The sequence below is a fragment of the Mesoplodon densirostris genome, chromosome 5 (assembly GCF_025265405.1).
Source record: "Mesoplodon densirostris isolate mMesDen1 chromosome 5, mMesDen1 primary haplotype, whole genome shotgun sequence".
Taxonomy (NCBI): Eukaryota; Metazoa; Chordata; class Mammalia; order Artiodactyla; family Ziphiidae; genus Mesoplodon; species Mesoplodon densirostris.
Genome location: NC_082665.1, coordinates 49797784 through 49825142, shown reverse-complemented (window position 1 = coordinate 49825142; position 27359 = coordinate 49797784). Strand labels below are relative to the sequence as shown.

Genomic DNA, 27359 nt, shown 5'->3' with positions numbered 1-27359 from the left:
TAGTGGGAAGCAGCCACATAGCACAGGGAGATCAGCTTGGTGGTTTGTGACCACCTAGAGGGGTGGGATAAGGAGGGTGGGAGGGAGGGAGTCGCAAGAGGGAAGAGGTATGGGGATATATGTATATGTATAACTGATTCACTTTGTTATGAAGCAGAAACTAACACACCATTGTAAAGCAATTATACTCCAATAAAGATGTTAAAAAAAAATTCTAGTGCCATTTATACCACTCAGACTACCTGAAAAATAGGGAATAGATTTAACAAGAGTCTTCACCTGTATGAAATACAAGCAGATTCAGGTTTACCTTTGATTATGATTCCTTAGAAAACAGAAGGAGGGTGGATTTGGTTTCAATGCCTAGCCTACCTATAGTTGTATTTTATGAGACACCATACCATAACCAGCAGCCCTCCTGGAGAAAATTATAGAGAAAGGCGATAGGCTTATGTTTGAATGGACTGTTAGCACCCACATAGGTACAATGAGAGGTGAATTTTTAAATACAGGTGTGATGAGGAAAAGGAAGGGAGATCTGACAGAAACCAAGGACTCGACAAGTAACCTTAATGAAAATTACAACAAAAAGAGTAGATGCAAACAGATAATCTGATGAGAGTAACCAGATTGCTAAAACACGGGGATTTTTAAAGAAAGTCACACCTACTTTCTCATAATGAGATTCTACTGCAGAGAAGGGACTATGGGATCATGATTTGGGGAAAGCAGAATTTAAGGAAAAACAGAAACAAAACTAAGTTTTTAGCCTGTATATTTCAAGAGTCTCAAATACATGCGTCTGTGTGTTCATTTATCTAAAGATACTTGTTAAGGAAAAAAATTTTATTTAAAGAGAAGATAAAAATGCAATATCCAGCAATCTATCATCAGTTTAAATTCTATTGGACAGGGCTTCCCTGGTGGCACAGTGGTTAAGAATCTGCCTGCAAATGCAGGGGACACGGGTTTGAGCCCTGTTCCGAGAAGAACCCACATGCCACGGTGCAACTAAGCCCATGTGCCACAACTACTGAACAAAAACAGTCTATGCCATCATGGAGCTTACATTCTACTGGGAAAGACAGACAGTAATAAAATAGCTATACAAATATAAAGGGGAATTCCCTGGTGGTCCAGTGGTTAGGAACTAAGGCTCTTAGGGAACTAAGATCCCGCAAGCCACATGGCATGGCCAAAAACAAAAAAAAAAGAGAAAGAAAAAGAACATTTAAAATTTAAAAATATATATATAAAGCCAGGTTGTGATAATGTGCTGTGAAGAAAAACAAAGCAAGGCAAAGGGAGACAGCCAGAGATTCTATTTTAGCCAAAGAGGTCCTGGAAAACTTCTGTATTATCTTCCAAACCTATGTGATGGCAAAGCAGTTTGAGACCTGAGAGTTCTTGTCTCCTGTCTGTTTTGAACTCTGAACAAGCTTCCCCACTCCCACAGGTTCAACTCTGACCTGTATTAAAAACTTCAGATTCCTATCTCCAGCTCTGACCTTTTCTCTGAGTTCTAATTCCATGATGCCAAGAGTATAATCGGCAGAACTAAAACCAAACTAGCTTCCCCTTGGCTCCTTTACCCCCCACCAAAAGACTATTATCATTTTTCTAGAACTGTCTAGAGAACTTAATGTTTTGTCTCTTTCTGCTCCTTTATTCCACTGTAAAAAAAAAAAAAGTACTAAAAGTTCCTTCTCCAAAATGCTTCCCACATATCCTGTAGTCCTCATTGTCAAAAGCATCACATTTAAGAGCAGCTGGAAGTTTGTTTGGGAAAGCCCTGCTCGACCACAATTGGACCCTATGACCTCCCATATCAAAACTAAATCCCTATGCCTCTTTTTCATACCCTTCAAAATCCAGCTGCCTCAGATCTGTTATGGACTGAATTGTGTACCCCCAAAATTCATATGTTGAAGCTCTGGTCCCCAGTATCTCAGAGTGTGATTGTATTTGGAGATAAGGGCCTTTAAAGAAATAATTAAGTTAAAATGAGGCCATTAGGATGTGCCCTAATCCAATCTGACTTATGTCCTTATTAAAAGAGAGACACCACGGACCTATGTGCAGAGGAAAGGCCATATGTGCACACGTGAGAAGGCAGCCATCTGCCAGCTAAGGAGAGAGGCTTCAGGAGAAACCTGCTGGCCCTTTGATCTTGGACTTCCAGCCTCCAGAACTGTGAGAAAACAAATTTCTGTTATTTAAGCCGCCCAGTCTGTAATATTGTCATGGCAGCCCTAGCAGACTAATGCACTATCCCTTCATAGTTCTATCTACTAGTCAACATGCAGTCTTACAAATGATCCTGGAAAACACTACACTAATTCTTGTCCCAAACTTTTATCCAAGCTAGTATTCTTGCCTGTAATATTCTTCATCCCTTCTTAAAAGCACAGGGTTTTGAAGTCAAGCAAACCTAGATTCAAATCCCAGCTTCATTCACTTAACAGCCATGTAGCTTTAACTAACTTCTCTAAGACTCTGTTTTCTCAGCCATAAAATGGGTACATCACTAAATTCAGTCAGTATGTAGGTTAAATGAGGTAGTGTACATGACATGCCCAACACAGCACCTGGTACACAGCATACATTCAATGGTGATAGTTGTAGTTGATATTCATTTCTCAAAGCTCCATTTAATACCAGATTGTTAAGCATTCTGGCCTCTTTGGACCACCAGCCCAACCTGAAGAGAATATAGAAGAGGAGAATCATGGAGTCAAGCTTGGAGCCCTACCCTACAGGGCCTGATGCCACCTGAGAACATTGGAGTTAATGTGATAAGCCACGGGGAGCCAGTCAGGGTTTTTGAAACGAGGAAAAGCATGATCAAAGCCATGCTTTAGGAAGGATAAAGTGACAGCTGCGTGTAGATGATCAGGACAGACACCATGCAATACTAGAGGTGACAGGTCATAAAGAACTAAACTTGAGTGGTGCTTATAGGAACGGAAAGAGGGGAGAATTGTTTAGAGAAATATTTCAGACATGTAGTCTACAAGACTGAACACTGAAAGGGAAGACAGAGTCAGAGGTCACCCCAAGGAAGGCCTTGAGATTGCTAGAGTGCTAGCACCATGAACAGAAACATGGAGGCTGGGTGAAGATGCAGGAGCACAGGGGAGGCATCAAGCTTGATTTTAACCCTCACATTTCATTCCCTGTGCTGCTCCTGCCACTGCATCTCACCCCATATCTGCAATCTGATCAGGTGCCCTTCTCTTCCAGTAAAACTGCAAGAAGGGATTTCAAAATTAATTTACACAAAGATATAAACGGTAACCTTTCTTAAGGGCTAATCTTCATTTTAAGAAAGCCCCCGCTCCAAAGATGAACAACAAGAAACGTGGATAATTGACAAACATAAGTGAGGTATGGGATGGAGACAGCATGTCCTTTAGCAAATATTATCATTACACATTCCACCTCCTGCTGCTACGAACACTTTGGCTGCAATCTGGGGCCACCCCTAGATTTTGACATTAGTGTTGTGTTTAAGAACCACTTTCTTATCTTAATGCTGGATGCTGTTCAACACTGCAAAAAAAACAAAATTGTTTTCGTTGGCTGTTTAAAAGCTGAGAAACATCAGCACAGAACAGCAGGGCTGGGAAGGTCCATGATACATCAGCATCCGCCATCCTTCAGATAGTTCCAGTTCCTCTACCCTGACACTAGAGATGCCAAGGGTAAATTCGGCAGCCTTGCCCAGTGCTCGTTTTCCATCTCTCCAAACCTTGTCTTCCACTGCTAATTAAACCCACCTCCTTTACCCTGGACAGAGGTATAAAATAGAAAGTCCTTACAGTCTTCAGAATAGCTGTTCACAGATTAGAAAACAAACAATTCTTTCACTCTTTTTTCCACTCTGGGTTATTTATTCAACCAAAATTCATGGACATGACCATACACTGCAGAGGTGAGGGAAGGAGATGGAGGAAAGAAAAGGAGGGTGAAAATCCAAACTCCTGCAATTCCTACCCTCAACACGTTCTCGGTTCGGTTAATCTTCATTCACATCTGTGGATCACCTTTGTAGCTCTGACCCCTTTAAATCTCCCACAAGCCTTTCTAGGTTTCTTTTAAATGTGGGATTCCATGGTAAATAGTCCACATTTTCAAAAGGATCTGACCCATATTTTCTAAATTCCCAGCCATGCACCTGTTTGAAAAGTGCATACATTGTAATATGTGGGCACGCAAGGGTGAGTGTGTAGGGAGAGGTTGATTAAATAGTCATGGTGCTGAATCATTCAGCAGATTATTTACCCTGAACTTCATATCACTTTCTGTCATATATTCACTGCACTCGGCCAAACACTGCACAAAATGTATTAAAAAGAAATCAACCTGGTACTGCTGCTAGAGAAAATGGTAATATTAAACATCAAATTACCATATGATCTAACTCCACTTCTGGGTATACACCCAAAAGAAGTGAAAGCAGAGACTAAAAACAAATGATTTATACACCTATGTCCACTGCAGCATTATTCACAGTAGCCAAAAGGTGGAAGCAACCCAAGTGTCCATCGAGGGAAGAATGGATACACAAAACAGGGTATGTACATAAAATGGAACATCATTCAGCCTTAGAAGGAATTTCTGACACATGCTACAACTTGGATGAAACTTGAGGATATTATGCTAAGTGAAATTAGCAAACCACAAAAGGACAAATATTGTATGATTCCACTTATATAAAGTACCTAGAGCTGTCAACTTCATAGAGACAGAAAATAGAACAGTGGTTGCCAAGAGCCGGGGAAGGGATGAATGGGGAGTCATTGTTCGATGGATGTGAAGTTTCAGTTTAAGAAGATGAAAAATTTCTAAAGATGAATAGTAATGATGATTGCACAACAATGTGAATGTACTTAATGCCATTGAACTGTATACTTAAAAATGGTTAAGATGGTAAATTTTATGTAATATATACTTTATCACAATTTCTTAAAATATTAAAAACATTTAAGGATATAATAGAAGAAAATGTTCCTGAAATAAAGAAATATGAAAAAAAAGGAATCATCCCTCTTCTAGAAGCAGGTGCTTTAAAAATCCATGGCAATGATGCAGACACAAAGCAAAACACAAAGAGACAACAGGCCAGGGGAAAATCTCTTTGACCTCAATTGAATAAGTATGTGTAAGAGCATTTACAGCTGTGTGTTTCAACCTTTCTTTCATTATCATACCCACTAAGGAAGTTTGTAGATATTTTTTCCCTAATTGTCTCCTGATGAAAGTTTAAAACCACAGATAGGGACTTCCCTGGTGGCGCAGTCCTTAAGGATCCACCTGCCAATGCAGGGGACACGGGTTCGATCCCTGGTCCAGGAAGATCCCACATGCCACGGAGTAACTAAGCCCGTGCGCCACAACTACTGAGCCTGCACTCTAGAGCCTGTGAGCCACAGCTACTGAGCCTGCGTGCTCCAACTACTGAAGCCCATGCCCCTAGAGCCCGTGCTCCACAGCAAGAGAAGCCACTGCAATGAGAAGCCCGTGCACCACAACCAAGAGTAGCCCCCACTCACAGCAACTAGAGAAAGCCCACGCGCAGCAACGAAGACACAACACAGCCAACTAAATAAATAAATAAAACCACAGATACACTATATATCCGTTTATGTACAATGGTCCTTTAGAGGTCACAAACCATTGTGATATCTGAGATATTGCCCCCCCCAAGAACCAATTTTGCCCTCTTGTATGCAGTATCACCCTCTTTGAGAAGGCATGATTTGCAGTATTAGCGACTCCAAAAACTGGGTGCCATGACAAATAGCAAATCTGACTGAAATAATCAGAGGGCTGGGAATGCACATATACTAACCAACACTAAAATGTGTCCAAAAGTCTAGCGCCAATATTAAAAGTATCTGCACACTACTAAACACCTGAACAAAAAGTGAGAAATTCATTTTTAGTGTCTCCAAGTATCCAGAAATTGCCATTGTAGAGATGGTATAACATCTAATTGATTAACAGGTTTTTGAGAAGTTTAATTCAGATATTTGGTATCATGTATAGAGAATGTAGCATTACCATTGTAATGGTAACATAACCATGACATAGTTTATTTTTCTACCTGGTAAAATGACATATGCAGATCTTATAGAAAAACTCCATAATTTTTCTTATTACCTGGAATTTAAGGAGCCTTATAATTTTGCTACTCAGAGTGTGGACCTTGCAACATCAGCATCACATGGAAGTTTATTAAAAATGCAGAATTACAAGCTCCACCCCAGACTGACTGAAACAGAATCTGTAGTTCAGTGAGATCACCAGGTAATTCTTATGCACATTAAAGTTTGAGAAACACTGCCTTAAAAGACAAATACCATCCAAGTAGATTTATTTACTACTCCACTCATCCTATACTATGGAGCCTATAGGAAATGCAAACTGGAAAAGAATCATGCAAAATTTTTTTAAAAATCACCAGATACAAAACATGCAAATTTCTATCCTGGGGCCTACCCCCTCAAAGAAGTTAGTTCAGGAGTTAACTCACTCTGCAATAGCAGGAATGGTTGAGAGCAGGTGAACGGGTTTGCCAGATGCCCGCAGCTCCTCTCTTCAGAAGCAGCAGCAGAGGGCCCTTCACCAGAGGTGTGATTAGGAATGCTCTTCCAAGCCTTAGCTTTTCAGCATGGAAGAAAACATCCTGAGAGGAGCCATGTGAGCAAGCAGCAGGATTCCCCTTTCTTTATTTTTATTTTTTTACAACTTTATTGGAGTATAATTGCTTCACAATGGTGTATTTGTTTCTGCTTTATAACAAAGTGAATCAGTTATACATATACATCTGTTCCCATATCCCTTCCCTCTTGCGTCTCCCTCCCTCCCACCCTGCCTATCCCACCCCTCCAGGCGGTCACAAAGCACCGAGCTGATCTCCCTGTGCTATGCGGCTGCGGCCCCTTTCTTTATAATCCCAGCTGTTGTGTCCAAAAATGACTCAATAACTAAGAGGCTGCCTCTCCCCAAACATTAGCCCAACCACTCCCATTAATTCCACCATATAGCTTCACTCTTTGAGGTCTGAAAGATTTTCCCTGTGGTCTTCTTACAATATGAATGGTTATGGTGGTTATCAACTACCCTAACTACCTACCAGTTAAAACTGAACAGGGAGTAGATGGTAGCCAGGTGTGAGCTAGGGAAAAGGAAGGACCCTAGGGAAATCAGAGCCCTGGAAAGAGGCTGACCTCTCCCCATTGTACCTCCGCTAATATCCCAGTGGCCTGGTGGCAAGGGCACTGGCTATGGGGACACGGCCCCTCAGATGCAAATCCAAGCTCTGCCACTTACGATCTGGGGGATCTTGAACCAACTATCAATCCCTCTGAGCCTCAATTTCCTCACCTATAAAATAAGACTAATTATGCCTTCCTCAGATGCCCCTATGAGGGCTGAATGAGATCTTGCTGGTCAACTCCCAAAACGAGTGTTTAATAAATGTTAATTCCCTATCCACTAACTCCCCCAAAAAGCAGTAGCGTATTTTCATCCACTTAGTTTGGAAGGAAAGCGCTTTACCTCACAGACAGTCCCAAATTAAAGGAACAGGAAGTGCTTTAATCAGAAACCACGTATGCAAGCTTTAATGACGGGCTTCACCAAAACTGTAGGGGGCATGATGCACTCTGAGCCTGTTAGAGATTACATAACCCCGAAACTGCCAGTCAGCAGAGAGCTGAATTCCCCTCTTAGATGTATGCATGCGTCCTCTTCTCATGGAAAATAGTGGAAATTCAAAATGGTTAAAAAGATGCTAAACCATCAAAAAAATCTTAGTTCACAAGAAATCACAGTAAAATGCCTATAAAGTTCATAGTAACTTTGAGGCAACTTCAAAAATGGATTAAGAGATCCAAGAACCATAGAAGTTTTAGGAACATCCCACTGCCCACTTTGACTACATCAGTCAAGGCCCAGGTAACATCTGGAATTAGGAATATCCACCTTTCTCACCATCAGGAGTTCAGCGTCAGGCCAAGAAAGCCAAAAGGTGAAGTCAGCCTCCTGATCTTCCTATTAACCTGGGGGGAAAAATCAAGAGGCCACCAGATGAATGTCAGCTAAGAGCCAAAAGTAAATGGTTCTCTCAGGAGCAGTTCACTGTGCATCTCAGAATAATTAGAAAATCTTCCCTCTCAGTAGTGCTCTCCGCAGCTCTTTAACTTCTGAGAGGGTTTCCTTTGGTTCCAGACTTCTTTCAGGACAAAGTAGAATGAGAGAGGTTTGCCTCAACTTCCTCAATGAGGAAAAGTCTGTAGCTGGACAACTAAATTATACTGAGCGTGGTCATCACCTCCATGATGGGAAGGACAGTGCTAAACGTTTAACATGAGGTTTGTTGTGCGCCCACTTTTTTTTTTTTTTTTGGCCACGCCGCATGCCTTGCCGGATCTCAGTTCCCCGACCAGGGATTGAACCCAGACCCCAGCATTAAAAGCCTGGAATCCTGGGCTTCCCTGGTGGCGCAGTAGTTGAGAGTCCGCCAGCTGATGCCGGGAACGCGGGTTCGTGCCCCGGTCCGGGAAGATCCCACATGCCGCGGAGCTGCTGGGCCCGTGAGCCATGGCCGCTGAGCCTGCGCATCCAGAGCCTGTGCTCCGCAACGGGAGAGGCCACAACAGTGAGAGGCCCGCATACCGCAAAAAAAAAAAAAAAAAAAAAAAGCCTGGAATCCTAACCACTAGGCCACCAGGGGACTCCCATGCACCCAGCTCTTGTGCTAACTCTTCCCAGACTGTCTCTCCTATAGCCTCTGTACCCTACCCAACTGTGTCTTTAGCCAAAGCAAATTGACGTTATAATGAAGAGAGGTGGTAGATCATACATTGAAGCCAAATAAAAAGACTTTAGGGTTATCTGAATGTTTAGATGATCTGTGTGGTTGATCTCCTCCTCTATCAGGGATTGTTGAGGGGAATGAATAAGGCTTTGAAAATTTTCTCTTCTTTTATTGTCTAAACAACCTACTGACAGGAGAGGCAAAAAAAAAAAAATATATTCCACCTGATCAATAATGTATTTCTTTAGATGCCAGATTTAAAGTGAGGGAATATATATTACAAAGTGCTTAAAATTTACATAATAAATGTCATCCTCTGAGACACCGCCACCCCATATGGCCAGTTCACTAATCCTCCTGGAGACAATCTCAATCCATCCTACCTAGAAATGCACTTTTATTCACACAAAATCCCAGACTGTAATAGATCTGGGGGTTCAGCCAAGTCATCAAAGTTCAAGATTTCCTTTGTTCATACAATGGTCTTGTAATACATGTCTTTCATTTTACAAAGGTAATATAAGAACTACATGCTATACAACATTTTGATCTACTCAGATATATTTTTCCATAAAGATATAGTTCTATGCAGTTCAATGCCTACCCTTGGTGAGAAAGTATACCTCTAAGCCCACACCCAAACTTCCTGGGAGATTTCTACTTAGGAGTATCAAAGCCTACTTCACTGGCTAAATAAAAGTTTTTACATTAGATTTATGATACTTTCATCACCCATGCTACCAACCTCTTCCATCAGCATCTTAGTCTTTCCTGGACCTTCAAGGTGAACAGACACAATTCACAGTCATTACCAAACTATAAAAACATCCCAAATTTTCCTTCCCCAAAATACTGCCCCCTAATATTTTGCCCCAAAACAAGTATGATCACCCAAATATCAGAAAGTGACTCCAAAGAATCTGAATATGGGAAAAGAAAAAAAAAAAAGCATTTAAGATACTTTTTCATACTAAATATCAAATAATAAAAATATACCTTTGTGTTTGAAGAGTCAAGTCATACAGATACGTAAAGGCAAATCAACTGTTTCCAGCTGTAATCAGCGATAATAACCCAAGTACGTGAGAGCATGAGAAAGATGATCAGTTTCCTTTTGAGGTTACATGATAAGCAGCAGCGACAGTTAAGCAGCCTTTTTCTCTAAGAACTCGCCGGCGTCTGACCTCTTGGCAAGAGAAGGCCAGGCCCTCTCCCTGGCCCCCTTTATAGCGTTCGCTTGCTGCTCCCCGCTCTAGAAAGGGAGGGGGGCGGGGGACGCTAAGGACCTGTTTCCTAAAATACAGAATACGGTCCAACTCTCATTCGAAAGGGTATGCGTGGGCACAGAGGAGGGGCAGAGGAGGCGGGAAGGGAGCAGCAAGGACTTAGTTCGTGGACTTTTTTTTCTGCACCCTGGAAATTCCCAGGCCAGAAAGGTACCGACCCTAGTCCCGGACATTCCCCTCAAGGGTCGGCTCCAAGACCTGGACTGGAACCGCGCAGAGGAATCAGAAGCAAATCTGTAAACAAAACGGTTTTTTTTAGGGATGCCTTTTTTAAACATCTCAGTGAACTTACTGCCTGCATTGGCCTTGCCCCCTCCTTAGATTCACCTTCTCTGCTTCTTTCGCTTTTTCTGTACAGCCTTTAAGTGCGGAGGCTGAGGAGGGGGATGCTTTCTACAGCGCGGCTTTTCAAATATGGCAATCAGAAAGTAGTGTCCCCATCGTGTGCCCTCACTGACAAACTAAAGAACAAGGAATCTGCGATGTAAATAAAGCAGTGGTCCCGTAACATGAAGATTACATGATTTTCATGTGGGGTGAATTTCAACAGAGAATGAACCATTGCGCAACAGTGAAAGGATATCTTCTACGACATTAGGTTTCACTGTGGCTTCTTTTTCTTTTGGGACACTTTCGACTGTCATCTCTGTACTGCTTCCCCCGCCCCCTTCCCCCCAAGGCAGTCTTACAATCCAGCTTTAGAATTAGACAGGAAATGTCTGCTTCTCCAGTAGGAATGGGCATCTAGACCTAAACACCAGAAGATCCTTAAAACTTTAAGACAGCAGACCGTTCTTCTTAAAAGAAGCCTGACTTCCTCTCATTTCACGCAGAATATTGAAAAGCAAAATGTAACACACTTAAGTTCACACGCTTTCTAAAAAGTTAAGCTGTAAGTGCACTTCGGAGACAAAGTGAACCTGAAGTGCATTTTGTGCCCTTCTTCCTCCTGCGTCCTATAAACTGATGCCCTCAACAACCCTCTGATTTTCCACCCTCACCCCCGTCCTCCCCCAGGATTCCTAGGCGCCCCTAGCACTCTGGGACTGTGGCCTCACTTTCAAAGAGGAAAAGAGCACTTTCCAGACCTTATTTCTTTATTGCACACTGAGGAGTCAGGCAAATGCACTCCACTGTAGACATAAACCCTGGAGAGAATAATGTTTAACACAAGAGAATGAATACACTTGGATTTCTGGCATGAGCGACTAGCTAATCTTTAAAAGCTGAATTTACCCAGATCTACAAAGATAATGCTGAGCAGCTTTTTTTTTGGGGGGGGGGGGGCGGGAAGGGAGGGGGTGGGAACGGAGCGGGGAGGTCTTATTTCTTTTGTTTCCCTTGGAGGTTTATTTCCTAGTACTTTCTGGGTAACTGCTATTTCCTTTAATAGGGCCCAGAAGCAGACTCACCTCTGGCTTGCAACTCACGGATTTAAAGGCTTACCATACACATTCTTGGCAAGCGCCCAGACGAATCAATCTGAAACTTAATACCTGAAGCTGGGAAGTATCAGTCAGTTGGTATTTAACAAAATGATAGTTGTTCAGAAAGGTAAAATGGATCATATTGGAACAACAAACTTATATTTGCTAAAGAAAAGTTACTCTTAACTTTTATAAAATATAATTTTCATAGAAGAGCCTTATTATGGATTCTCCCTTTCACAAGTAGCATCAAATCAATCATTTGAGTTCTAGAATATGAGGAGATCCACTAAATGAAGTTAATGCTGTCATTCCAAAATAAAAATTGATATTTTAACCCAATGAAGTTATATATTAATCACCATTTTAATATTTTCTTATAAATCTAAATGGCCAACCTATGTAAATAATGATATCATTTAGCTAAACTGTTAGGCAGACTTTTATAATTAAGTCATAAAAACATAGAAAAATATTTGTATGTTAAATTAAAAAACACAGATAAAAATTACATGTTCTCTGTGATTACAGCTATGTGATTTAAAAAACCTAGAAGAAAATAAACCAAACTGCTAATGCTCATTGCAGATGATAGAATTATGGATTCTATCCATAGATTTTCTTTTTCTAGATTTTACAATATGTTTATTTAATATCCTTTACATTTACAGTGGAAAATATATTTAAAATAAACTATATTATTTGGCTGGCAAGCTAACAGTCACAACTCTGTGGTATTGGCTTAAAATAAACTTTTCAGAAGAAATTAAAATATTGTGTCTAGGGGCTTGCCTGGTGGTGCAGTGGTTGGGAGTCCGCCTGCCGATGCAGGGGACACGGGTTCGTGCCCCGGTCCGGGAAGATCCCACATGCCGCGGAGCGGCTGGGCCCGTGAGCCATGGCCGCTGAGCCTGCACGTCCGGAGCCTGTGCTCCGCAAAGGGAGAGGCCACAACAGTGAGAGGCCCATGTACCACAAAAAAATATATATATATATATATAGTATCTAATTGTTCTGAGAATGATTTAGGTAATATTCCAAACTCTACACTTAGGCATTTTTTTTTACTTCCACATGAGCATAGAAAGACACATTAGAAGGACAGAGTGAATGAGAATACTTTAAGAAACTGTGTCATCAGATCTTTAGGACATGTCACTAAATCAAAAATTAATGGGATGAGATCACAAGAAATCATTTGCACAAACAAGTAGTACCACTCCAAAGCTCTGGAGAGGCAGTGGAAATTGAAATTCTCCTGGGAAGACATGACTCAGCCTCCTCCAGTGATCCTTGAGTAAATGCTTAAAAGTTCTTTCATAAAAAATAAAACCTCGGGCTTCCCTGGTGGCACGGTGGTTGAGAGTCCGCCTGCCGATGCAGGGGACACGGGTTCGTGCCCCGGTCCGGGGGGATCCCACGTGCCGCGGAGCGGCTGGGCCCATGAGCCATGGCCGCTGAGCCTGCACGTCCGGAGCCTGTGCTCCACAGCGGGAGAGGCCACAACAGTGAGAGGCCCGCGTACCGCAAAAAAAAAAAAAAAAACCTCTTTACAAAGTCCAAAAAGTTCTAGTTGAAAAGGGCTATGGACTCTCACATACCTTAGTTCAAATCTACACTCAAGTTCCTCATCTATAAAATGGAGCTATTATCTGCACTATTAGACCATGATCAGAATTAAATGTTATGGGAAAAGCTCCTAAAATAATAGACAAAAAAATATTATTTCCTTAGTTCTATCTTCCCTCTGTGTTTCTCAAAATGTAGAATACCACCATTGCATCAGAACTCCTGGGCACTTGTCACTAAGGTTGATTCCACAATTCCCAGAGGCGTAGCCCCTAATTCTGCATTTTTATCAAATGTTCCACGTGAGGGACTTCCCTAGTGGCACAGTGGTTAAGAATCCGCCTGCCAGTGCAGGGGACACGGGTTCGAGCCCTGGTCCAGGAAGATCCCATGTGTCACAGAGCAACTAAGCCCATGCGCCACAACTACAGAGCCTGTGGTCTAGAGCCCACAAGCCACAACTACTGAGCCTATGTGCCACAACTAATGAATCCCACACGCCCAGAGCCTACGCTGAGCAACAAGAGAAGCCACCACAGTGAGAAGCCCACGCACCGCAACAAAGAGTAGCCACCGCTCACCGCAACAAGAGAAAACTCGCACGCAGCAATGAAGGCCCTATGCAGCCAAAAAAAATTAATTAATTTTATTTAAAAAAATTCCAAGTGATCCTTAGACACTCTAAAGTCCATTAAAATTAAGCCATCTTAATATATTTAACTACCTGTTCCACTTCAGACTCAGAAAATAATTTAAAATCATATTTATTTATTTTATAAACTTGAAGGTGGCCCTCAAGGCTAGGAAAGAAAGATCTTAAACTCTCTGTTTTAAGTTAAAAACCCAGATTCTTTGACCCATTCTTCTAAGGGTGTATTTTTTCATGATTTAGGCATCTGTCTTCATCTCTAAAGCCTCCCCAGTTTCTTCACATGTTCATTTAGGGATAAACAAAACTATATTGTAGCTCAAAAAGAAAAGAGCACCTACTAAAATGGCACAAATTAATTTAAACTTATTTAAAATTAAAAAGGTAAAGACAATCAAGTAAAATTGATAATTCAATTATTTTAAGAGAGCCAATAGGAACAGCACCTTTTACTTCCAAGCATGACAGAATGTGTGTACCTTATGCCCAAATCAACCCGTCACAGATTTCAATATCTAAATTTAATTTTTAATTAGATTTTAATTTCTAATTTGGGTATGCAATTCAAAATAACAACCAAAAAAGAAATACTCAAAATTGATGAAATAATTTCCACAACTTTATAACAAACAATAGCAATCTTTACATAAAAGTCAATTCTTAAAACCCTCAAACTTCAGAACACAAAAATAAATTTTCCTTTATAGATTTTCCCCTTCCAGATCCAAAAGTGGTTATTTTAGAATAAGTATTCATCCTGTAAAATTTAGCTGAATCAGATAAGTAGCAATTACCCAATGCAAATATCAATTCAATGCACAGATTTTATATATACTGCTTTCATATTTCCCTTTTGCTTCTTTTCTAGATAAAAGCCGGACACTGTAAATATTCTCATTAGAAAGTTCTGACCAAGGACACTGGCCTTTTCAAATAATCCAGAAAAAACTGGATCATCAAGATAAACTTCTAAGACACAGCAGTCTTCAGTATGTTACAGGAGCCACTGACTACAAGCCTTGGGGTTAATTCACTTCCCACTGAAGATGTACCAATTACGCTTTTCATGTAGATGTGCTCAATTTCCTTTACCAGACAAGATACAAACACTCCACTGCCAACCAAACTTGTCCCTTCCACTTAGGTCACAACATTTTTCACACTTTTTAGCACAGTATCCCCTCCCCTCCCAGGAGAAGCTAGTTCAAACACACTCATTAGTATCTTTGGTTACAAGGCCAATATAGTGTGTAAATGCTGTTAATAATCGTTCCCCCATGGATAAGTCAAGATGGGAAAAAATCCTATAGGTAGATATAAACGTAATCTGCATTTTCTAAGCTCCTTACAAGTCATTATATAAAGTCCAGCTCTTTTTCAAAATTTTAAATACATATCAATGGCAGCCATCTCTCCATAGGGCCACCCATAAACTTTCCGTAGTGCAGGTGATAGAGAAGGTCACTGAATGTGATTCCTCCAGTCCCCTGCAGGGCAGACTAGCTCTCCAAGGGGCACACAAAGGACAAGAACATGTCCAGTTGGTTCTTCACAATAACTTCATCTGGATGTAGCTTGTGGGGCAGATAATGGGCCAGGGTCATCTCCCAGGCATCAACAAGATATACCCCAACTCCTGAGAACATCTTCCGAAGGATGGTGTCCAGCTGAAAGTTATACCAGTCGCTGTTGAAAAGGCTCACTTCAGGTCCCAGTTCTTGGGCGTTGGCTGTCCGGATGACTACCACAGTCTTAGGGCTTCGATCCAAGAGCTGGACCACGGCTCGACGGATGTTCCTGAGCCGCCGGATATACACTTCCAAGGGGAACGTGCTGAAATGAGACCACACAGCTATGGCAACCACTGTGTTCTTCCCTCCCACGATGCCATTCAGCTCATTCGCCACATAACGGAGGTCATTGCTAAAGACGGTCGTGAAGCGGATCGGTGGACCGTGGCAGCGGTATTTGAGCAGGATGTTGTGTTTCTGGTCCACCGCGAGGAAGGGACCCACATTCTTGGGGCTACCCAAGTTAAACTCCACTAAGTCTGAAACAAGTAAAACTCAAATTCATAAGAATGTTTAAACCAAGCGATATATTTTGATTATTCTTTACTTAGTGGCTTCAAAGAACAATTTTTTAAAATAAAACAACAAAAAGGTACAAAACAAATGTAAAGGAAACACACCTATTTCACTTCACCTTGGCCCCCTTGGCTTCAATGGACCTTTATATTTTAACATATTTATTACTTAAATAACTCCATAAGCATGACATTACAAGTAATACCATCAGCAATTGATTCTAGACATGAGAAGCAAAATAACCTGTTTACCTCTAATTATTAGGCCAAGAAATCTTCCTGTTTGCACTGACTGTTGAATATCTAAACATTGATTTGGCATTTACACATTACTGTTCTAACAGACCAATATTATTTCTTCCAGGTCAAGAACTATATAACTTCTGCTTTTTTACAAACACATAATAGTAACCAAATAGCTCTTTTTGAAATAAGCAAAAGAAAGAAGCAACCATGCTTCTTTTGACTTTCAATTTCACCCTATGGATGGAAAATCCTGTTTATGTCTTAGAAAACTTCTCTCTCTCTGTCATAACAAACACAGCAGCACAAGTTAGAATTCCCTTCTCTCCCTCTACTTTATCTAAGTTGTGTTTCCAAGTCCTGCTCCTCTGAAGGTCCCAGGAATCAATGATTATTCTCCCTTATTACTCCTCAAAAAGGCTGTACAATTCATCACTGAACATTCACCCCATGAGGAAAGAGGGTCTGTCTCATATCCCTAAATATTCCTGTAAGTGCATTACACAGACCAGATTAAGTAACCCTTGGCAGCCAAACTGAATTCACATTTCCTAAGCACCTATTCCGTGCCAGCACTATTGTGCTATAAGCCAGCAATGCAGGACTTCGCTGGCAGTCCAGTGGTTAAGACTCCACACTTCCACTGCAGGGGGCATGGGTTCAATCCCTGGTCAGGGAATTAAGATCCCTCATGGCACGGCCAAAAAGAAAAAAAAAAAAAAAAATCAAATAAAAAAATAATAAAATAAATTAGAATAGTTTCCCAGCTTAAAAAAAAAAAAGCCAGCAATGCTCAGATGGGTAAGTCACAGTCCTTGCCCTCAAGGAGTTTACAGTCAATTCTGAAGAAGTACCATCAAACTATAATTGTCCCACATTATTTACTCTTAAGGGTTAAAGTCAAGGTTTCACTTTTTTCTCCATGAGTTCCCAGGCTCCTCTTCTAGATTCTCATACCTAATTCATTACTACTTAGCATGTGGCCCCACTTAAATTGAATAAAAGCTCAATTAACCATTCTTTCTTTTGATTAAGATCAAGCCCAACACAAGGCTTTATCGGGTAAAAATCTGTCTGCAAAGGGTGGGGTGGAAAATGCCCAAGACACGCAATGTGATCATTGCTATGAAAGGAAATACCAAGCTACGTCATTAGAACTTAAGAATCAAGCAACTGGGGCTTCCCTGGTGGCACAGTGGTTAGGAATCCGCCTACCAATGCAGGGGACACGGGTTCGAGCCCTGGTCTGGGAAGATCCCACATGCCGCAGAGCAACTAAGCCTGTGCACCACAACTACTGAGTCTGTGCTATAGAGCCCATGAGCACAACTACCGAAGCCCGTGTGCCACGACGACTGAAGCCCGTGTGCCTAGAGCCTGTGCTCTGCAACAAGAGAAGCCACCACAATGAGAAGCCCTCACACTTCAACAAAGAGTTGTCCCCACTCACCGCAACTAGAGGAAGCCCACGCGCAGGAACGGAAGACACAACGCACCCAAAAATAAATAAAATAAATCTATTCAAAAAAAAAGAAAAGAATCAAGCAACTACAGGCTCCTGGAGGGCCCTGGCTGGTCAACACTGAACTGTGCCTAGCATCATGCCATACAAATGATTTCCATTCTCCTGCTTTTTAACTTACGCTTCATCAACTAGAACTCTGCTGTGTCTGTTTCAATAAAAAAGCAAGCAAATCAAAAATGGAATTAACTTTCTATTTTGGGGGGTCATATCTACTTCCTCCTTTCCTTCCTTCTAAAAATTAAATTTGAAACTAAGTTGATATAGTAAATAAAAGAGAAAAAAGAAAAACATCACACACAACCACTCCCAACTGTGGGAATTTGCTTTATGAAAAGTCCTGTCCATAAACAGCCATCAAAAACAGTTCCCTCTGCTCAATGTGATGTGGCAGCCTGGATGGAAAGGGAGTTTGGGGGAGAATGGATACACGTATATGTATGGCAGGGTCACTTTGCGGTACACCTGAAACTATCACAACATTGTTCATCGGCTATATTCCAAACATAAAAAGTTTAAAAAAAAAATTAAAAGCACACAAACAAACAAAAAAAACCCAGTTCCCACAGAACTGTTCATCAGCTCTCTAAACTCTAAGCAGGGCCTTTAGTCCCGCTGCCCCGAATCCATCCCTCCTCGCTCCATCCACACCACTTCCAGGAAGAGGAAAAGGCCCACTGTGAATAAGGGATGGCCCTCCCATGAGTGGGGTTTTATTCCAAGTCTGGAGAGCTGCCCCAGAGCCCAGCAGGGAGACCAAGAAGCTAAGAAGACTGGGACTGACCAGAATCTCCCTTGCTGGGAGGCAGCTCCACCTCAGAGTCACACCAATGGACGGCCCAAGGGGTGAGCAGGGATGGCTCTGCCGCATGGATGCATTAAAATGCACGACAGTTTCGCTGCCTCCTTCCACTTAAAGCTGTGATAAACTTGGAGTTGGACCAAACAGAACTAGAAGAGAAACAACTGGAAATGTTCACTTCTATCTCACAGCCCAGAATGCTAGAAGTGAAAGACACTTGGGAGGTGACAGTGTCCTGATGCCGCAGCTCACACTTGGAGAAGTGAAGCCCTGAGAAGTAGATGACTCGTCCAGGGTCACACAGCTCATGAGTGGTATGAACTTCAACAAGCAGCCAGTGCTTTCATCGATGCGTCACAGCCCCACCATTGATCAGAAACTATCAGTCATCTCTCCAAGGTTAGGACACCTCTTCAGTCCTACAGAGAAATAACTGCTTCCTCACCTGATGCCTTTCTTCAGGCACCAGACTGGGTCTGCTTATTTCAAAGCTGAATGTTGTATGTGTGGGAAAGAGTTATGAAACAAAAAGCAAAGTACCAACCTGGAACAAATGAAGTGAGGTATTCAAACCATTGCCTGATTGTCGAGTCACCAAATAAATACACCACTTTTCTCTGTAAGCATTCTGTAATGTTGTCAGGGTCATTAAACTGGCGCATCTTAAACTTTCTGGGCCTCCACTGATTTTTGTAATAATAGCCAGAAGGAAAAGTTCCTAAGCCTTGAGATAGTTCTAGGTTGTTGGTTTCTGGAAAAAAAAAAAAAAAAAAAAAAAAGATATTCTGAAATTCTCCTCCAAAAAACCATACCTAAAAAATGTTCCAAGAAACACAATTATGCCCCTATGTTTGTTAGCTTGCTGGCTACGGATAACATTTCCTGCCATCACATCTCAAAGAAATCCCAGACTTTCCCCCTCCTACAAAAAGTTCTCCTTTGCACAAAAATAGGAAGATCTGAAGCGGGTGTGAGGGTGTTTGTGGACACCCTCAAAAGGGAAAGGGGACGTTGATCATTCCCTCTGATTATGCATGTTTTTCTCAAAGCCAAAAATAAAGGCAGGCCAAAACCAAGGAAATGTGTAGATCTAAGCATTGTCCAGCATTATCCCAGAACAGGAGAAGAACTTCTCATCCAAATGCCTGTGAGGCAAGTAAAAATTTAAATTCATATTTTACATATGCATAATAATATTAGTCCACACTGTTTCTCAGTCCATTAAAAAGAAAAGTTTCAATCCATGGGTCCTACAATCAAATATTAACTCGGAAAACCACCACTGAATACAGAAAACAAACCAATGACACACATTCTAAAGATTTACTGCCCACAACACAAAAGTTTCAGAAGTCTTTATGCACAATGAACAATATTAAAATTGCATCAGCAGTGTGTACTCATGGTTGTAGCCTAGCTACACGTGATAACACAAGTGCCGGGATACCTTTCACAGAGAAAGTCAACACCTTTCTGCCACTGCAAAAATGGCACGCTTTACATGCTTCAACGGGGATGCCTAATATTTCTTGCAGGTTTACTCTGCACCAGGCACTGTTCTGAGCAATTAAATTTATTATCTCATGGGATTCTCACAATAACCCTTTAAGGTAGGTCCTATTATCCCTACCTTTCAAAACATTTAAGCAACTTGATCCAGAGCTAGTATGTAGCAAAGCCAGGATCTAATCCAAGCCGGTGAGCCCCCAAGCCCATGCTCTTAACCACTGTGTTACATCGCCTCTCAAAAAGAGATGCTAATAGATATATTTCTTTTCGGCTTTTTCCCTGAAAGAGTACATTTATTCGTTTCTAACACTTATTATTCAAACCTGCAATCTTCAAAAAACCACCAATCATTTTATATCACTCCCTTACACAGCCCAAAGTTGAAATCTTGATCATAATCCAGTAATTTTATAGTCTCACCTGTTAAACCACAATTTAAAATCCAAATGCTCAGAAATTTAAATTTAAATTTAAATTTAAATGAGTCTCCTATTTGTGACTATTTTCAGCTTTGACTTCTTGATATTTTCTCTATACTAAAAATTATTTTGGAAGGAGACCTTCAAGATGGCGGAGGAGTAAGATGCGGAGATCACCTTCCTCCCCACAAATACATCAGAAATACATCTACACGTGGAACAACTCCTACAGAACACCTACTGAACGCTAGCAGAAGACCTCAGACCTCCCAAAAGGGAAGAAACTCCCCACGTACCTGGGTAAGGCAAAAGAAAAAAGAAAAAACAGAGGCAAAAGAACAGGGACGGGACCTGCACCAGTGGGAGGGAGCTGTGAAGGAGGAAAGGTTTCCACACACTAGGAAGCCCCTTCGCGGGCGGAAACTGCGGGTGGCGGAGGGGGGAAAGCTTCGGAGCCGCGGAGGAGAGCGCAGCAACAGGGGTGCGGAGGGCAAAGCGGAGAGATTCCTGCACAGAGGATCGGTGCCGACCAGCACTCACCAGCCCGAGAGGCTTCTCTGCTCACCCGCGGGGGCGGGCGGGGGCTGGGAGCTGAGGCTCGGGCTTCAGAGGTTGGATCCCAGGGAGAGGACTGGGCTTGGCTGCCTGAACACAGCCTGAAGCGGGCTAGTGCACCACGGCTAGCCAGAAGGGAGTCCAGGAAAAAGTCTAGAACTGCCTAAGAGGCAAGAGACCATTGTTTGGGGTGCACGAGGAGAGGGGATTCAGAGCACCACCTAAACAAGCTCCAGAGACGGTCGTGAGCCATGGCTATCACCGCGGACCCCAGAGATGGGCATGAAACACTAAGACTGCTGCCGCTGCCACCAAGAAGCCTATTTGCAAGCACAGGTCACTATCTACACCTCCCCTCCTGGGAGCCTGTGCAGCCCATCACTGCCAGGGTCCCGTGACCCAGGGACAACTTCCCCAGGAGAACACACGACACACCTCAGGCTGGTGCAATGTCACGCCAGCCTCTACCGCCTCAGGCTTGCCCCGCATTCTGTAACCCTCCCTCCCCCAGGCCTGAGTGAGCCAGAGCCCCCTAATCAGCTGCTCCTTTAACCTTGTCCTGTCTGAGCGAAGAACAGACGCCCTCAGGTGACCTACACGCACAGGTGGGGCCAAATCCAAAGCTGGACCCCAGGAGCTGTGTGAACAAAGAAGAGAAACGGAAATCTCTCCCAGCAGCCTCAGGGGCAGCGGATTAAATCTCCACAATCAACTTGATGAACCCTGCATCTCTGGAATACCTGAACAGACAACAAGTCATCCCAAAATTGAGGTGGTGGACTCCGGGAGCAACTGTAGACTTGGGGTTTGCTTTCTGCATCTAATTTGTTTCTGCCTTTATGTTTATCTTAGTTAAGTATTTAGAGATTATTATCACTGGTAGATTTGTTTATTGATTTGATTGCTCTCTTCCTCTTTCTTTTTTAATATATAGTTATATATTTTTTTCTTTTTTTCTCTTTTTGTGAGTGTGTATGTGTATGCTTCTTTGTGTGATTTTGCCTGTATAGCTTTGCTTTTACCATTTGTCCTGGAGTTCTGTCTGTCCTTTTTTTGTTTCTTTTTTTTTTTTGAGTATAATTTTTAGCGCTTATCATCATTGGTGGATTTATTTTTTTGGTTTGGTTGCTCTCTTCTTTCTCTCTTTCTTTTTCTTTTTTTATTACTTTTTAATTATTTTATTTTTAATAATTACTTTTTAATTTTTTATTTTAATTTTTTTTCTTTCTCTCTCTCTCCCTCTCTCTCTCCCTCTCTCTCTCCCTCCCTCCCTCCTTCTCTCTCTCTCTTTCCCTCTCCCTCTCCCTCTCTCTCTCTCTCTCTCTCTCTCTTTCTTTCTTTTTCTTTCTTTTTTTCTCCCTTTTCTCCTGAGCCATGTGGCTCACAGATTCTCAGTGCTCCAGCCAGGTGTCAGGCCTGAGCCTCTGAGGTGGGAGAGCCAAGTTCAGGACATTGGTCCACCAGAGACCTCCCAGCCCCACATAATATCAGTCACTGAGAGCTCTCCCAGAGATCTCCATCTCAACGCTAAGACCCAGCTCCACTCAACGACCAGCAAGCCACAGTGCTGGACACCCTATGCCAAACAACTAGCAAGACAGGAAAACAACCCCACCCATTAGCAGAGAGGCTGCCTAAAATCATAAGGTCACAGACACCCCAAAACACACCACCAGACATAGCCCTGCCCACGAGAAACATAAGATCCAGCTTCAACCACCAGAATACAGGCACTAGTCCCCTCCACCAGGAAGCCTACACAATGTACTGAACCAATCTTACCCACTGCGGGCAGACACCAAAAACAACGGGAACTATGAACTCGCAGCCTGCGAAAAGGAGACCCCAAACAGAGTAAGTTAGGCAAAATGAGAAGACAGACAAACACACAGCAGATGAAGGAGCAAGCTAAAAACCCACCAGACCAAACAAACGAAGAGGAAATAGTCAGTCTACCTGAAGAAGAATTGAGAGTAATGATAGTAAAGATGATCCAAAATCCTGGAAATAGAATGGAGAAATTTCAAGAAAGGTTTAACAAGGACCTAGAAGAACTAAAGAGCAAATAAACAATGATGAACAACACAATAAATGAAATTTAAAATTCTCTAGAAGGGATCAACAGAATAACTGAGACAGGAGAACAGATAAGGGACTTGGAAGATAAAATAGTGGAAATAACTACTGCAGAGCAGAATAAAGAAAAAAGAATGAAAAGAATTGAGGACAGTCTCAGAGACCTCTGGGACAACAGTAAACACACCAACATTCGAAATATAGGGGTCCCAGAAGAAGAAGAGAAAAAGAAAGGGTATGAGAAAATATCTGAAGAGATTATAGTTAAAAAATTCCCTAATATGGGAAAGGAAATAGTCGATCAAGTCCAGGAAGCACAGAGAGTCCCATACAGGATAAATCCAAGGAGAAACATGCCAAGATGCATATTAGTCAAACTATCAAAAATTATATACAAAGAAAAAATATTTAAAGCAGCAAGGGAAAAACAACAAATAACGTACAAGGGAATCCCCATAAGGTTAATAGCTGATCTTGCAGCAGAAACTCTGCAAGGCAGAAGGGAGTGGCAGGACATACTTAAAGTGATGTAAGGGAAAAACCTACAACCAAGATTACTCTACCCAGCAAGGATCTCATTCAGATTCGACAGAGAAATTAAAACCTTTACAAACAAGCAAAAGCTAAGAAAATTCAGCACCGCCAAACCAGCTTTACAACAAACGCTAAAGGAACTTCTCTAGGCAGGAAACAAAAGACAAGGAAAAGACCTACAATAACAAACCCAAGACAATTAAGACAATGGTAATAGAAATATATATATATTGATAATTACCTTAAATGTAAATGGATTAAATGCTCCAACCAAAACAAATAGAAGTGGCTCAATGGATACAGAAACAAGACCTGTATATATGCTGTCTAAAAGAGACCCACTTCAGACCTAGGGACACATACAGAATGAAAGTGAGGGGATGGAAAAAGATATTCCATGTAAACGGAAATAAAAAGAAAGTTGGAGTAGCAATTCTCCTGTCAGACAAAATAGACTTTAAAATAAAGACTATTACAAGAGACAAAGAAGGACACTACATAATAATCAAGGTGTCAAACCAAGAAGAAGATATAACAATTGTAAATATGTATGCACCCAACATAGGAGCACCTCAATACATAAGGCAAATGCTAACAGCCATAAAAGGGGAAAGCGACAGTAACACAATCATAGTAGGGGAGTTTAACACTCCACTTTCACCAATGGACAGATTATCCAAAATGAAAATAAATAAGGAAACACAAGCTTTAAATGATACATTAAACGAGATGGACTTAATTGATATATATAGGACATTCCATCCAAAAACAACAGAATACACTTTCTTCTCAAGTGCTAATAGAACATTCTCCAGGACATATCCTATCTTGGCTCACAAATCAAGCCTTGGTAAATTTAAGAAAATTGAAATCGTACCAAGTATCTTTTCTGACCACAACGCTATCAGACTACATATCAATTACAGAAAAAAATCTGTAAAAAATACAAACACATGGAGCCTAAACAGTACACAACTTAATAACCAAGAGATCACTGAAGAAATCAAAGAGGAAATCAAAAAATACCTAGAAACAAATGACAATGAAAACACGACGACCCAAAACCTATGGGATGTAGCAAAAGCAGTTCTAAGAGGGAAGTTTATAGCAATACAATCCTACCTCAAGAAATAAGAAACAACTCAAGTACACAACCTAACTTTACACATAAAGCAATTAGAGAAAGCAGGAAAAAAAAAAAAAACCAAGTTAGCAGAAGGAAAGAAACCATAAAGATCAGATCAGAAAAAAATGAAAAAGATATGAAGGAAAGAATAGCAAAGATCAGTAAAACTAAAACCTGGTTCTTTGAGAAGATAAACAAAATTGATAAACCATTAGCCAGACTCATCAAGAAAAAAAGGGAGAAGACTCAAATCAACAGAATTAGGACTGAAAAAGGAGAAGTAACAACTGACATTGCAGAAATACAAAGGATCATGAGAGATAACTACAAGCAACTCTATGCCAATAAAATGGACAACCTGGAAGAAATGGACAAATTCTTAAAAAAGCACAACCTTCTGAGACTGAACCAGGAAGAAATAGAAAATATAAACAGACCAATCACAAGCACTGAAATTGAGACTGTGATTAAAATCTTCCAACAAACAAAAGCCCAGGACGAGATGGCTACACAGGTGAATTCTATCAAACATTTAGAGAAGAGCTAATACCTATCCTTCTCAAACTCTTCCAAAATATAGCAGAGGGAGGAACACTCCCAAACTCATTCTATGCAAGGATTCTTCAATATACGCAAATCAGTCAATGTGATAGGGACTTCCCTGGTGGTGCAGTGGTTAAGAATCGGCCTGCCAATGCAGGGGACACAGGTTCGAGCCCTGGTCCAGGAAGATCCCATATGCCATGGAGCAACTAAGCCCGTGCATCACAACTACTGAGCCTGCACTCTAGAGCCTGCGAGCCACAACTATTGAGCCTGCGTGCCACAACTACTGAAGCCCACACACCTAGAGCCCATGCTCTGCAACAAGAGAAGTCACTGCAATGAGAAGCCCCCACACCACAATGAAGAGTAGCCCCCACTCATCACAAGAGAAAGCCCATGCCCAGCAATAAACACCCAATGCAGCCAAAATCAATCAATCAATCAATCAATCAATCAATGTGATAAACCATATTAACAAATTGAAGGAGAAAAACCATATGATCATCTCGACAGATGCAGAAAATGCTTTGGGCAAAATTCAACACCCATGGGCTTCCCTGGTGGCGCAGTGGTTGAGAATCTGCCTGCTAATGCAGGGGACACAGGTTCAAGCCCTGTTCGGGGAGGATCCCACATGCCACAGAGCAACTAGGCCCATGAGCCAAAACTACTGAGCCTGCGCATCTGGAGCCTGTGCTCTGCAGCAAGAGAGGCCGCAATAGTGAGAGGCCTATGCACCACGATGAAGGGTGGCCCCCACTTGCCCCAACTAGAGAACGCCCTCGCACAGAAACGAAGACCCAACACAGCAAAAAAATAAATGAATAAATTCCTAAACTCCTTCCCCCAACATCTTAAAAAAAAAAAATTCAACACCCATTTATGATAAAAACCCTCCAGAAAGTAGGCATAGAGGGAACTTACCTCAACATAATAAAGGTCATATATGACAAACCCACAGCTAACATCCTTCTCAATGGTGAAAAAAATGAAACCATTTCCACGAAGATCAGGAACAAGACAAGGTTGTCCACTCTCACCACTATTATTCAACATAGTTTTGGAATTTTTAGCCCCAGCAATCAGAGAAGAAAAAGGAATAAAAGGAATCCGAATCAGAAAAGAAGAAGTAAAGCTGTCCCTATTTGCAGATTACATGATACTATTCATAGAGAATCCTAAAAATGCTACCAAAAAATGACTAGAGCTAATCAATGAATTTGCTAAAGTAGCAGGATACAAAATTAATGCACAGAAATCCCTTTCATTCCTATATACTAAGGATGAAAAATCTGCAAGAGAAATTAAGGAAACATTCCCATTTACAACTGCAACAAAAAGAATAAAATATCTAGGAATAAACCTACCTAAGGAGACAAAAGACCTGTATGCAGAAAACTATAAGACACTGATGAAAGAAATGAAAGATGATACAAATAGATGGAGAGATATACCATGTTCTTGGATTGGAAGAATCAATATTGTGAAAATGACTACTACCAAAAGCAATCTACAGATTCAATGCAATCCCTATCAAACTACGACTGGCATTTTTCACAGAACTAGAACAAAAAATTTCACAATTTGTATGGAAACACAAAAGACTCTGAATAGCCAAAGCAATCCTGACAAAGAAAAATGGAGCTGGAGGAATCAGGCTCCCTGACTTCAGACTATACTACAAAGCTACAGTAATCTAGACAGTATGATACTGGCACAAAAACAGAAATATAGATCAGCGGAACAGGATATAAAGTCCAGAGATAAACCCATGCACATATGGTCACCTTATTTTTGATAAAGGAGGCAAAAATATACAAAGGAGAAAAGACAGCCTCTTCAATAAGTGGTGCTGGGAAAACTGGACAGCTATATGTAAAAGAATGAAATTAGAACACTCCCTAACACCATACACAAAAATAAACTCAAAATGGATTAAAGACCTAAATGTAAGGCCAGACACTATAAAACTCTTAGAGGAAAACATAGGCAGAACACTCTGTGACATAAATCACAGCAAGATCCTTTTTGACCCACATCCTAGAGAAATGGAAATAAAAACAAAAATAAACAAGTGGGACCTAATGAAACTTCAAAGCTTTTGCACAGCAAAGAAAACTATAAACAAGACGAAAAGACAGCCCTCTGAATGGGAGAAAATATTTGCAAATGAAACAACTGAC

The 27359-nt window shown here is 41.4% G+C and overlaps 1 protein-coding gene across 3 annotated transcripts in view; it reads right to left on the bottom strand.

Moving 5' to 3' along the window:
- Window positions 1-14355: 14355 nt before the first annotated feature.
- Window positions 14356-27359, bottom strand: part of NXPE3 (neurexophilin and PC-esterase domain family member 3) — a 54220-nt gene continuing 41216 nt past the window's right edge. For 2 of the 3 annotated variants that reach the window (XM_060098730.1, XM_060098731.1), the window contains 2 exons: window positions 18956-19162; window positions 14356-15808 (listed from right to left, as the gene is read on the bottom strand). In XM_060098730.1, coding sequence (XP_059954713.1) covers window positions 15258-15808; window positions 18956-19162 — 758 coding nt within the window. In that variant the 3' untranslated portion in view covers window positions 14356-15257. The remainder of the gene's footprint in view (window positions 15809-18955; window positions 19163-27359) is intronic. The other variant, XM_060098732.1, reaches the window with a different exon arrangement.